The following is a 14,805-nucleotide window of genomic DNA, read 5'->3' as shown; positions in this document are numbered from 1 at the left end:
GACAAAAAGCCTGAATATGTGACCCATAAATGGATTGTTACACGTGATGGACATTGTATTCATCCTCACATACAGGTTGCAGGGACCGATGATTAACGCAGAAATTAAATTATTAATAGTTAAAACAGGAAGAGTTGGTGTATTGAGAGAAAATTGCCAAATAAAATGTCTACGTATTACAGCGTATATGGATTTATCCTGCACTCTTAACTCGGCCAAACAACTCAACTATTAATCTGAATTATCTCAAAGAATGTAAAGAGGCCGCCGTGACTCACCCCAACACATTTGCATCAGCTCAGTCATGTGTTCATAAACTCTCTGCATGACAACATTAAATGTGTTTCATCACACGTGTTCACCGACTGCATATTTTAATAAACGACACGGCACAAATCCAGCGGTGCTTTGCTCCGCATGCATTATGCATGTTTTTATTGTTGTGCCGCGAGAACAACAGGGTGAGATCACTGTTGCCAGAGGCTATAACTAAACCCCCCTCACATCTTTTATCCCTTGAACACCTCAACCTCGAAACATTTCTGGTTATTTTAACCATAAAAGGGCTTTGATTTTTCCAGTATCTGTATCTGTCAGTATTTGTCAGTATCTGGCACTTATTTTACAATTTACTGCATGTTAAAATGAGAGAAATCAAACGTTTTATTTAAAAAGAACACTGTAGTTGTACACAAACACCAGATTTTGCTCAGTTAAATTTGAAATTTTTGTCTCTATGTCCAAAAAAACAGGCCAAAAAACGATGTACTATGTTTTTCCAAATGTCTACTCTCTGGTGACAAAGATGCTGGTTATCTGGCTTCCTGCAACAGCGCGAGTGAAATTACCGTAATAACCACATATTGTGGCTTTGAAGTGCAACTTCTCAGCTTTCAGAAACCATTGGAATTTTTCTGCAAGCACAAATGTGTCGTCTGCGACACGCCTGGTATTAAAGCGTTAAATATTGTACATATATATATATATATATATATATAGATATGTATATCTATATATATATATATATATATAGATATACAGTATATGTATATATATGATACAGTATATATATATATATATACATACATACATATACAGTATATATTGAAAACAGCTTGTATCTACGTTAAAATGACATTTATGTGGAAACATTTCCCACTCTTTGACTGCTCTAATCCTGTTAATGTGCTGTTTGAATGTAAACAGCTGCATTTAAGTGCTTCATTGTAATCTACATACATCCTACTCTCCTGCCTGTCCCAAGAAATTCACCTTTCCCCGTCTTTTGCGACGGTTTCTTTTTTACTTCCAACCCACAGGAGTTTGACCCCCAGCTCATCTACAATTCTACAATCATCTACATGCCGAAGATGTAGATCCCTGGGTCACAAGACACTTGACACCAAATTGCTCCTGTGTGGATTTTGAAGACAAAGAGCTGGTCATTTTCATTTGTACGTATACATTATAAATAAAAACACTATTATAGCCTTTCAGTTTTACATCATTTTCCCTGTTGTAGTTGTTCATTTGCACAATTTATGGATACATAACTGGACCTATAATGATCTTCCCCCTGTTTCAAAGACCGGCAACCACTCTGTTAATATTACTGCCCCGCCATTTCAAATTGCGACGGAGAGTTACGAGTATTTGCACGACATTGTTACGAAAGCAATACTGGAAGTGCTGCACATTAACAGGGAGTTAGACTCTTAGATACTTCAGCATTGAAAAATAAAGTCTATAAAAATACGAGCAGCAAATGTACAGTATATCAAATTCTTAATGTCTGTCCAATTCTGTGATCTTTTGCCAACTTTACCAAAATGATGCGAGTGAAAGTTGCTCTAATTCATTACCTTTCTCTGATTCTTATGAGTTAATCTTGGCATCTTGAATAAAACTGACGTAAAAGACGTTAAAACCACCACAGACTTCAAGGTCTCTTGACTGTGAGGTGACAATACTAGCCACTAAACCACAGAGTGACCCCATATTACATACATATTTCCTATGTGCGTTGGTTATATCCTAACAAAGTGATTGATAAATAATGATACATGGTCAGAAAACCACTTTTACGACATGTAATAGTGTTGCTGGATCTTTAATGTGTGTAGTAAAGACGGAGGGTGGAGTTTTTTTTTTTTGTTTGTCGGGAAAACTCATCAAAATATTTCACTACAAATTGTTAACTGCCTTTTTTCCCCCAGTCTTCTGGAATTTAACCCCACCACATTCATCTGTGGCGCTGTGGAGACTCCACCATCACACAGACCAGAATGGCACCGGACCAAGGGGGTGAAATCTGGTCCCGTGTCTGGGTTAGGGTCTTATCCGCTCGCTGTTTACCGACAGTCACCGAGTCCATCACCTGCAGCAGCAGCAGCAGCAGCAGCGGCGGCGGCGGCGTTATCTCAGCGAGCCAGGCGACACGAGCAGAATAACGAGAGTGGCTGCTGCAGTGTGTGTGTTTGCTTGTATTTGTTACCTCTCTAGGACCATGGAGACTAAAACCTGGTTCTAATGAGCCAGAACCTCAATATTGGGGAACTGTTAAAGTTTAGGGTTAAGATATAGAGGTTAGACATTAACTGGTTATGGTTAAGACTCTTATGACAGTGTCATGATAATGAGGCTAATCTGGATTTAGTTAGATTTTATGGCTGTAGAATTGTCAAACAAAATGAGTTCAGTATATCTATATCTTTATCTATATATATCTATAGATATAGACATACATATGTATGATTTTTTTATTCAATTATTGCCCTGCTGTAGTTCGTCTGAGGTCTGATGTTCACCAAGCAAGATTTTATTAGACTAGTTGATAAATGGAAAACTGAACTTGATTTGAAATGCACTGTTGATACAACTGCTCCTCTTCTCATCCCATCTCATATTTTTCTTTCTCATTTCTTACCTTATTATTTGTCTCTTTTCATTTAAACCTGTCGAGGCAGGTGAAAATGTCTGTGTGGACGTTTCCAGAATGACGTTGGCAGTTGTTTACATTTGAGCGCATGTTAAAACAGTGTATTAGCCATGTACAATGAAGAAAAACAAAAGGTTTTGTTTAGAAAAACCACTGTAGATGTACATGAACACCAGATTTTGTGTGTTAAATTTGAAATTTGAATTTTTTTTGTCTCAAATGTCCAAAAACAGGCCAAAAAAATGGAAACGAAGCACAGGTGTTTTTCCAACTCTCTCCTCTCTGGTGACACAGATGCTGATTCGCCGGCTTCCAGCAACAGTGCAAATGAAATTACCGTAATAACCACATGTTGGCATGTGCAACTTCGCAGCATTCAGAAACTGTTGGAATTTTGCCCATATAGCACAAATTGCCGCATAATTAAAGTAACGTAAAGTGCACGCTCTGTGTTAAAGGGTTAAGTTACTTTCACACATTTAATTTGGATTATAGCAGCACACACAACATGTCGTTTACTTCTTGAATATTAACCATGAAGGTTGAACAATCTTTTCTCTTTTTCAATACTGTTTTAGGAGGAGAAACAGGAGAAAGAAAAAACCAGGCACTCACCCTGTGGAGGGTGTCATTATGCAGCCTCCACGGTCCGCCGTCATCCTGCAGCCACAGCCGCGCTCCGGGGTGTCGTGGTTCATGCCAAAGTTGTGTCCCAATTCGTGTGCCAAAGTCACGGCTGCACCCAGTGGGTTCTCGGAGTGATCCTGCAATGGATGGAAAGGTGGTGCGACACAAAACATGAGAAACACGCCAGCTACTGTACATGTCATCTTCTCTAATGCGAGTTCAATCAAAGGCTACAAAACCATGGAAAGTTCAAAAGAAGACAATTTATGAGCAGAATGTTCCTCAAACCGTCCCAATTCCCCTCTTTCATCCCTGCTTCATTACTCATTCTCCTCATGGAGCCCGAATTCAGCTGCCAATACATTACCCCCGCAGATCCAATCATACAAAACAGGTACCGCAAGACGCCGCCATGAACCGGCAGCCATGTGACTCCCGACCACATTGATAAGCAGGAGAAGTGCCCGACACAAGATAGGAGACGGGTGGAAAATAACAAGACAGAGGCAGAGAGTTTGTGCGTCGACTCGTTTTTCGTGGGGAATAAAGTCAGTGTTGTAAATATGAAAAATATGAAATATGACTGAAGTCAGAGCGGAGAAGAAAAACACATCAAATCATAAATCACAAAAATCCACAAAAATATCGATTGATAAATCCTACATGTCAATCATCATCATCAATACCCAGTAAATTGTTAATGAAAAGCAAATAATCCAAAGAATGTTCACATTTAAGAAGCTGAAACCACAAAACTTGTTTTTATTTTAACAAACTGAGTAAACACATTTGAAAACATATGGTCATTAACTTAATAATTGATTGATATCATTTCACGAGAGGTTTCGCAAACATGTCTTGTACTAATATCTTTTTTAACACATTTAGCCATTAATATCTTCTTAAATATTATCTATTTTTCTGTTTTTTATATACTGTATAGCTGATCTTAAGATTACAAAGCATATGTTCGGTTTCTGCCATATTTATTCTTTTTAACTGCCGGATAAACATTTGAAACACAGAAAATAAGTAAGATGTAAACTAATACCAACAAAGATTTTCTGACAAAACCCCCAATTTCTATTACTTTTTTTAAGAAAACCAAACAAAACAAAAAACAGTGCAGCTTTTCAACTAATTCCAACAATAAACAAAAAGAAACAGGGGGAGGTTTTTCATTATGAGAGTTTGTTTCCACATGATGTTTCATTGTTGTTGTTCTCCTTCTTCTTCTTCATCTCCAGGGCCTATTTACTACACTTTCTTCTAAAAAGCATGTTGTTTGTTTCGGGGCTTGTAAATTATTGGTTCCATTCCTTTAATCTCACTAACTATTCTATAATCTATAATCTCTAAGTGCTAAAGAATGGTGGATTTGTTTAAATGTGGCATTACAACAAATGTATTGCTTTTCTTTCAAAATACCTTATACCCAAAAGTATATTGCTTCAATCTATTGGCATTTCCAAGTGAACATTTGAGGTTATTTTATGAACTTTTTCATTTTTTATCATTTTAAGAGCTGTAAACTGCCTGAAACAGCTGTTAACACAAACATGTTTCCTATGTTTAATAAAGTACTGTATGTCTATTCTTCTATACATCGTAATAGATTCATTGTTTAACATATTTTATCATGTATTAAACACATTTGACATTATGCGGAAGAGTATTAGGGCCACATGTAGAATTCTGACTTTAATCTCAAAATTCTGACTTTAATCTCAAAATGCTGACATTTTTTCCCTCAGAATTCTGACTTTAATCTCAAAATTCTGACTTTTTTCCTCAGAATTCTGACTTTTTTCCACAGAATTCTGACTTTAATCTCTTCTGACTTTTTTCCCTCAGAATTCTGACTTTAATCTCAAATTGACTTTTTTCCTCAGAATTTGACTTTAATCTAAAAATTCTGAATTTGACTTTTACCTCAGAATTCTGACTTTCTGATTTTTTTCCTCAGAATTCTGACTTTTCAAAATTTATTCAAATTCTAGAATTTAACTTAAAAAATTTGAAAAATTTAATTCAAAAATATACATTTAAAATATAAAATTTGACTTGGCAAAAATGTCCACACAAAGAAGGGTGTTACGCGTATTTAGAGACAGTAAATATGAGTTTATACACATGTTGATGCAAACCTTGAGAAAAAAGTAAACACTGCAAAACTGGTGGCAACAAGCTTGCAAGTCAACCCTTAATAATAAACATGTTTCAGAATGGTTACTACTTTTCTTTTTTCTTCCTCTAACTGTGGTCTTCACATTTCCTCTGCCATATGAATGAGAAAAACACATGCCTTTGAAGGCGAGGTCATATGTCAAAGTTGAGGGCAAGCAAAACTATTTTGTGCTCTGATTACAGAGCAGTGCAATGACGAGCTTGCACCGCGCCTTAAAACAAGCAAGAAAAAGTCATGACTTTCATCTGGTGCTGTCATATTTATCAGTCAGTAACTCTGTGTGTGTGTGTGTGTGTGTGTGTGGTCATGGTTAAATGATTTCTCACAAAAACGTCTGCAGAAATGATGAAGCTCTGAGAAGCCATTACTCTGAAGCAGCTCTGAGGTTTTTTTGTTGTTTTGATAGTGGGAGTTTGATAGTGTTGGTGACAAGTAAGAAATGCTCCGATACATGTGGGAAAAACTACAAAACTCCCAGAGTAGAATAAGCAAATAAAAAAATGTGCTCATTCTTCGGCCTTAAAGTCATCATCCACACTTTTAACACCCATGTGCATTTACTTAGAAAACAAACAATATTATATTGTTTTATTAACAATATAACATGTGGTCCAAATGACGAATTTGAGGCCAATTAGCACATGGTATCGCATGGTTTGAGAAATGACTCGTCTCAGCTGGCCCTCTTCAGTCACTAACTGGTTACATTGTCTCTTTAATCTGGGTCCAAATCATCTGCCATCTGTTAAGCAATAGGGACAACAGACATCTGGAGAAGCCGCAGCCAACACAAAACACATCTATTAATGAGGGATACACATCTGGGCTGAAGTGTAATGGAATTGGGCAGATCACCACTTAATGATTTGGCATGGACGTCGAGTGCTGCAGCAGCAGAAGCAGCAGCAGCAGCAGGAACTCCAGCAGGCAGACGTGGAATTATTGAATGTACAATAACTAGAGTGGATGCACAATATTGGTGTAAAAAAAAAACAACAAAAAAACAAAATAGTGTTTTGATTCAAATGTATGCGCTGCAAGAGCCAGCATAAACAACTCATGGCGGCTCATAAAAATGTAAATTTGGTTTTATTTAAATGCTGCGCCCTTTCATTTACCACCACCGGCCCTTTAAGAGATGTCACAGGGAAAAATTACTGAATGACAGCTAAAGGGCATTTCAGACAAAAAAAATTAAATACAAAAATAGAATAAAATAGACTACTGAATTAAGAGGAAAAAATTGAAGTTTCTGGTTATTATGTGTGAATTATGCATGCAATAATGACCCGAACTGGATACAAGAAGTTACACGCGGACTGCTCCAATAAAACTAGAATGTACAGATGCCAGGAAATGTGCCATTTATACACATTTATTCAGAAATGCAAAAGATTAACAGCTCATCATTTTAACAAACCCTGATTTATCCATCAATCAATTAATCACATCTTATTTGTTTTGCACTTAAGTCTCATAAGACATGATATTTAAGTCACAATACGATATTATCACAATATTTAAGGCAGGATATGACATTATCACGATATTTAAGTCACAATACGATATTATCACGATATTTAAGGCAGGATATGATATTATCACGATGTTTAAGTCACAATATGATATCATCACAATATTTAAGGCAGGATATGACATTATCACGATATTTAAGTCACAATACGATATTATCACGATATTTAAGGCAGGATATGATATTATCACGATGTTTAAGTCACAATATGATATCATCACAATATTTAAGGCAGGATATGATATTATCAGGATATTTAAGTCATGATACGATATATCACGATATTTAAGTCACAATATGATATTGTCATGATATTTAAGTCACTATACAATATTATCAGGATATTTAAGTCATGATACGATATTATCTCAATATTTAAGTCATGATACGATATTATCTCAATATTTAAGTCCCAATGTGATATTATCACGATATTCAAGTCATGATACGATATTATTTCAAAATTTAAGTCCCAATACGATATTATCTCAATATTTAAGTCATGATACAATATTATCTCAATATTTAAGTTCCAATGTGATATTATCACGATATTTAAGTCATGATACGATATTTCAAAAATTTAAGTCCAAATACGATATTATCTCAATATTTAAGTCATGATACAATATTATCTCAATATTTAAGTTCCAATGTGATATTATCACGATATTCAAGTCATGATACGATATTATTTCAAAATGTAAGTCCCAATACAATATTATCACGATATTTAAGTCACTATACAATATTATCTCAATATTTAAGTCATGATACGATATTATTTCAAAATGTAAGTCCCAATGCAATATTATCACGATATTTAAGTCACTATACAATATTATCACAATATTTAAGTCACAGTATTATCACGATATTTAAGTCACAGTATTATCACAATATTTCAGTCACAGTATTATCACGATATTTAAGTCACAAAACGACATTATCTTTATATTTAATTCACAATACGATATCACAATATTGCGAGTATTTCCTAAATCGTATATTATGTTATACTCACGCAACACTTCTAGTGAGAGTGAGCACTTGGTGCACTCTATTGGACTGAAACATCAATTGATCTTATTTATCCATAAAAAAGTAATATTTTTATTTGTAACAAAAATATGTTATTGTTATTTATTTGGCAAATGACTTTAATTTCCTATGTCATAATTATATTTTCTAATGTGTGTATATGTATGTTAGTATAGGTGTGCATATATGTGTATGTTTGTGTGTATATACATACAAATTATGTGATGAAATGTAGAAAGATGTCAACAGGAAACTGTGTTGATTAAATTGTTTAAACTCCTTATTAAACATTAAAAGAGGCTAGTGAATTCTTCTTTTCTTCTACATAAACTAAACTTAACAAACCACAACTTAAAGCCGCGTGTATCAGCACAACAGCTCTGTCTGAGAGAACACTGAATGCTGCAAACTCGCCTTTGAGCCTCTGAGGGGGTTCGGTGAGGGAGTGCACCAAAGTTGAGAGGCCTCCAGCACAAACATCATTATGTTTAAAATGATGACTTCCTGTATAAAAGGTCCGTTTAGCAAATAACAAACACCTTTCCTGCGTTTATCGTGTCTTGATTGTGTTAGCCTGTTGAATCCCAACCAACTATGTCGGCTCTGATATAATCAGGCCACACAGAGGAAGAGGAGGGTGGAGACACGGTGGGAGCAGCAAGAGCTTTTTTTTTTATTATTTTTAATTTATACTCACCATGACGATGCCTCCAGACTGCTCAACTGTGCACATGCTCATAATGGGCGCCATGCCAATGGTGGTGCCCTGGAAATAAACCCCGCTGCAAAGGAGAGAAGGACAGAGGCAAGGTGAAGAGGACATGGAGTATCTACAAAATCATACTGTCCTGCATGTTTTTGTCATTTTTTTATAGATTCTATAACTTTCTTTTTTTTTTTATACCAAGTAGCATCTGAGAAAATATTGACCCAAAGTCAAAGTCTTATTCACACTCTCTTATCACCCTCCTCTTCCTCACATATACGTCACACACTGGTGTAGTGAGATTAGATTAAGATGCAGCGAGAGATAATGTGACTTCATTATTAATATATTTAGGTAGATGAACCACAGTTTGAGAACCTTGGCTGTATGTCGTGTAAACATTTGTTGCTTATGCTGTTTGTTTTATTTAAAATACATTGCCACGGTGATTAATTAATGGAATCCAAATAAAGAATCAAGTGTTTTTAAGTCAAATTCAAATAGAAAATATCTATAAATATTGCTATTTATCTGGCAGATATTGTGATTGCTGGTTGACTTGTGGTAACATTTTTCAAACAATCAATCGAACATGTGATGGAGCATTACTTTAAGACGCCATCAAAATATCAACTCTACTTCAGCACATGGATATAAACTTGAGAAGTAATTCCACACAAACTGAGAGATTTAATTATAAGGAATTCACTTACGCCCAACAACATTATCATAAAACAGAAGAAATTACAGGCTGTAAAATTTAAATAGTCAACAAACCATTGTTATCGGTGAAGCTTGTACTTCAATTGAACCCGTTTATGTAATCTCTGACGCCATATAATCCTCATTTTATCCCTCAACACAAATTATTTCTTACATACAGCTCCTTTAAAGATATGAATTACCTCCAAAATGTACATAACATAATAATAATAATGTGATATGCAGACAACATCGTTTAAACTTAAAGTTTAGTCTAAAAATGATGAATTGTTTGCCCAACTATTTAAGAAAACAGAGCCAACTAAGACTATTTGTGTATGAGTGTGATTTTTGTTTGTTTGGTTGAATTAAAATATGCACCTGATGAGCTGAGCGTTGTCGTGAGGCTTCTGAGGCAGAAGTTTGACTTTCCTCCAGTCCAGGAACTCGTGCAACGTGGCGAAGGGGTCCTGCGTGACGGGACATTTGTCCGAGTCGCTCCACACCTCCAGACCCACCAGGGCCACGCGGATGTTCAGGGCTCTGTAGAACTGGAAGCGCAGCGTATTGATCAGCACACACACACACACACACACAGAGAGAGAGGGATATACGGAGCTTTGATTACACCAACGATCAAACAACCTCCAGAAACACGTGCAAGTCACTTTTGTAGCCTTTTCACCTTAGTTACTCTGAATGACATTACACTTCATTATCATCCTTTTTTCATGTCTTTGCCACGTCTCAATCCACGCTCCCCCTCAAGTGAATTCATCCATCAACCTACAGAAATGTCTGCTATAGATCCACAGTTGTGACGGAGGTTTTAGACGGACTACAAGCAGCTGTTTTACTGGGCCGTTAATATATCTCGCCGTCATCCCATTAATCTCCGCTGCCAGCGATATTTCTATTTTAAAAAACTTTGATTTATCCCTCCTGTGCGGAGAGCAGAGAGGGTGTTTTACCTTGTCCACATAATTGGCTATCTCTGCCAGTCTCTGTTTCACCTTGTCCACGTCCTTCCCCTGTTTCTGAAACTGCAAACAGAATGACATGGGAACGCTGACAGACACAGCGGCTGCTTTGCACTGAAGGCACAAATGACACTGGATGACTGAATAGAAATAAACATGTAACATGATAACGTTTGTTTTATGTCATCAAATTCTAAAGTTAGTCAAGGTTTCTGCTTTGGTGGTATTAGAAATAGAATTCATCAATCATTCAGTCAATGTGTTGTTTTTGAACTTTAAACTTACAGTATTCATAGTACACAGTAAATGTTTTCAGTTAATTAATAATATAACATTTGTATTTCTGTTCATGTGGCACGTTTCATACTTAGCGATAAGTGCTTGGCGATACGAAATACAACAAAATGAAGATCAGAAATACACAATACACAAGAATTAAGTACAGGAAGTACTTCGGAATAATTGAAAATGAAAAAACATTCGATAACAAAGCAGAAATTTAAAGAATATAATTAACAACGTATCATAATTTGACACCTAAAGACTGTAATACAATGATATTTGGTGTTATTTTGTCCGTGTCTTTCTATCTTTTTACTTATATCTTTATCATACTGTACTTTATTCTACTTTATCTTTATTTTTCTATTCCTTTGTGATGTTTTTCCACAATAACAACAGAACATGTTTTACTCAGCATGAATAAAACTCCTTAATGTTTGTTTTGCAGTTTTAAAATAAATATCTCATGCAGAATGACTTTGAAGGCAGTATTTAAAAAAAAAAAACAAGAGAGGAAGAAATTCACAGGCAATATGTTTTACTGTGTTGGGCAGGTTGTCACGCTGTGACCATCTGGATGTGGAAAAATCTCCCCGTGTTGGAAAGACGGATGGCTCGGCCGTGGGCAGCAGGTACATTGGCAGCCCTGAGCTGAGCTGTGCATGCAACACAGCCAGAGCCGACTGTACCTCCACCTTCATCGGTGCAGCACTGACGTCACCTTTGAGCCCTAAATCCTTGTCTTTGCCCCACCATTTCCTTTCCTTCCATTCAGTTCAGTGGCGGTACAGTAGCTGCCCTTACTATGTTTATATGGGAGAATCCTCTGTTGTTTTTCCTGTTTCCTGTCTACTCTGCTGGGGAATCATTCAGCACTTCCTGTCAAAACAGAGCTTCTGCCACCAGACCACACTATGCTTCCCTCATTGTGACCTAATTCTGCGTCTCCACAGGGACCTGCTCTACTGTTACTACAGCTTACCCTGCACTTTTTTGACCCCCCAGCTGTAGGAAGTGGGTTCTGTGACTTCAGTGTTGTGTCTTACCTCTCTGTTGTCCGCAACAATGATCAGCTCGACGTATTTGGTCGTCTTCTGAGCGTGTCGTTTATGCTGGAGTGAAAACCAAAGACATTGAGGGTTACTGACTCACTGATGTGCAGAACTGTAAAAGCTGATCCAGTTCCAATTCAGCTTCCTTGCTTGCTCTCAGGATGCAATCCAAATCCAATTTGTTCTACACAAAGTGTGAAAGTGTGGCTACTTCCTGTTACCAAAAAAAAAAAACAGTTGCAGGGCTGCAACTAAAGATTATTTTCATACATAATCGAGTAATCGTTTGATTCGTAAAATGTTAAATATGTTCATCAGACCTGGAAGTGATGACGTCCACAAACAAAAAATATTCAGTTTGAATGATTTCTTTGTTATACGTAGCAAAGAAACCAGAAAATATTCATATTTAAGAAGCTGAAAAGTCTGAAAACTTGTTTTAATTCCTTACAAAAACACTCAATTTCAGCCCTAAACGGTTATGGGTGTCACCCGTCATGATACAAAAGAAGGAAACCTTTTCCCTAAAGGCCTAATGTGTATTTATTTTATGAGACTAACACCTAAAATTAAACATTAAAAATTGTATTTAAAATTCCCAGAAATACCAGAAATTGCTTCAACAGGAAGTAGCCAGACTTTGTACATACATAACAAAAATTAAGTGTGTGGTACGACTTGGAGAGTGATCAGTAAGATTTTCCTGGTCAAAGTGGCAGCTGTTCATAAGGTAAATATGTTGAAAATAGTTGAATTGAAGATAAAATCTGGCATCAGCATCAAATTACAACAGGCCAATAAAGCTCCTGAGGTAAAGAGATAAAGAAAATGATGGGTTTGACATCCTTTATTTTGGGATTTACTGTATTGATTTGTGACAGGACACTGATCTTTCTCAAATCACAAAACACAACTTGCTGCTTTTAACTTTTTATAGGAAGTAAAAACAAAACAACAGCAAATAATGATTTAGTGTGTGAACCAGTGAGTCTTAGCATCACTTAATTTAAAGATTATCACCCAAAAAAGAAAGTCAATCAAAAATATACAGGTATTCTGCTGTTAAGAGGCTAAAAGGATGAACTCGTAAAAATCCAAAAGCTCAGGTATGTCTTAGTGGCCATTAAATGCACTGTGACCCAAATGGAGTTTTTATGCTCGGGGACAAAGGGGGGGGCAGATGGATGCTGCACCTGCTCGGTGCAAATCAGCCGCCAAAAACCTTCTCTGCATTGGCCGCGAGTGTGGAGCTCGGAGTGCGGATAAAACGAGTGTCAAGCCCAAAGCGTCACCCTGAGGGAACCAGTCCAAAGTCATCTGCTCGCCACTTTGTTGCACTTTGGTTAAAAGCCCATTTACCCTGTCATCTCACCGAGCGAGCGATACCTTTGGAAACTTTAACTTTATATAAAGATAATATCAGTGTCTCACCCTCGTGTGGAAGGACTGGAAGGGGCTTGTGATGTGGTCTTCAGGAGCGACGGACGACACGTTGAAGCCGTGGCCGCAGGCTCCTGGGGTCAGTCGCAGTTCTTCCACTCGGTAGATGAAGTGGGACCCGGCGTCTCGACCAGACTCTGGCTCCATGATGAACGTCTTATTCTCAAGCGCGATGAAGCCTCTGCAGAGACGGCGTTTTTTTTTTTTTTTGTTTTTTTTTTAAAAACAAAGCTTCAAAGGATAATAAGTCATCTTTCAAAAAGCAGGATTTGACTTTATGCTGATCTCTAATGGAATATGTGACAACTGAGGCCGCCCTTGGCCCGTTTTTACTGGAGCTGGATGAAACTTAAAACGTTTTTTTTATCTTGGCAAAGAGGAAAAGCACGCAAATCTTCCACGCTGCAAAAAAGTCAGCTCTCGGGAAATATAGGGGAAATATTACTTACGGAATATTGAACGTGTTGAGTTTTAAAACAAAATATGAAATGATAGACAAGTTTGTAAATTTTAATTATTTTTCTAGTGTCAAGCAACACTAATAGAATAATTTTAAAAGTAGATCATTTAATCAACTTGGATAAAAAAATCTAGGATAAAAGGCACTATGATAGAGAATTGCTGTTTTGGCCTAGTCTCCATGGTAAAAACGTCTCTCACTCAAGGGACTTCCTAGTTAAATAAGATTTAAAGAAAGCATTAAATTATTAAAAACCAGTCATTAAACCTCAATAAGAAGTTACGCCATCTTATTTAGAGCAAAAACGCCAACTATTGTTACATAAAGATGGAAGATTTGATCTTATGTCACTTTTTCAGCACAAATGAGCTCGGCCTCATTACACACAAACTTCCTTCATGTACACTAGATCAAGAATATTTAGCCCCTAAATTGATCATATTTTTTTGAACGTCCTTAGTCATTAGCTGGTGCCGCATCGATGGAGATCATCGTAACGGACTAAACATTTACATTTTCCCCTAAACTGTTTCCTTGTTGTCTAATTAAGCAGGAGACGACGATGCCGTGTTGGTTAAAGCTCGACTGGCTCTTGTTTCTATGACGCTCGGTCATTAGCGACAGCCACACACTCAATACTGACAAAATCAGTGCAGATATCGACTGTGGACAGAGACAATAAGGCGTGACATTTTCGAAATTTCTTGCAGGTCACAGAATAATTCGCTGACCGCACGCTTTAGAGGCTTAAGAGTGACTGTGGCTGTGGAGGAGAGCGACTTCAGTAAATATAAACACTGCCGTGGCAAATAGCACCTAAAGGTCAGCGGCGAGATGCTGCTGGAATCTGAAATG

The 14,805-nt window shown here is 36.9% G+C and overlaps 1 protein-coding gene across 3 annotated transcripts in view; it reads right to left on the bottom strand.

The window, feature by feature from the left end:
• Window positions 1–14,805, bottom strand: part of adam12b (ADAM metallopeptidase domain 12b) — a 99,395-nt gene that overhangs the window by 33,317 nt on the left and 51,273 nt on the right. For all 3 annotated transcript variants that reach the window (XM_044046266.1, XM_044046268.1, XM_044046267.1), the window contains 6 exons: window positions 13,482–13,671; window positions 12,045–12,110; window positions 10,708–10,779; window positions 10,118–10,287; window positions 9,026–9,110; window positions 3,554–3,702 (listed from right to left, as the gene is read on the bottom strand). In XM_044046266.1, the coding sequence (XP_043902201.1) occupies window positions 3,554–3,702; window positions 9,026–9,110; window positions 10,118–10,287; window positions 10,708–10,779; window positions 12,045–12,110; window positions 13,482–13,671 (732 nt within the window). The remainder of the gene's footprint in view (window positions 1–3,553; window positions 3,703–9,025; window positions 9,111–10,117; window positions 10,288–10,707; window positions 10,780–12,044; window positions 12,111–13,481; window positions 13,672–14,805) is intronic.

This window comes from Solea senegalensis, linkage group LG15 (assembly GCF_019176455.1).
Source record: "Solea senegalensis isolate Sse05_10M linkage group LG15, IFAPA_SoseM_1, whole genome shotgun sequence".
NCBI classification, from domain to species: domain Eukaryota; kingdom Metazoa; phylum Chordata; class Actinopteri; order Pleuronectiformes; family Soleidae; genus Solea; species Solea senegalensis.
Note: the sequence above shows the minus strand (reverse complement) of the source record. Positions and strands in the feature narration are given on the sequence as shown.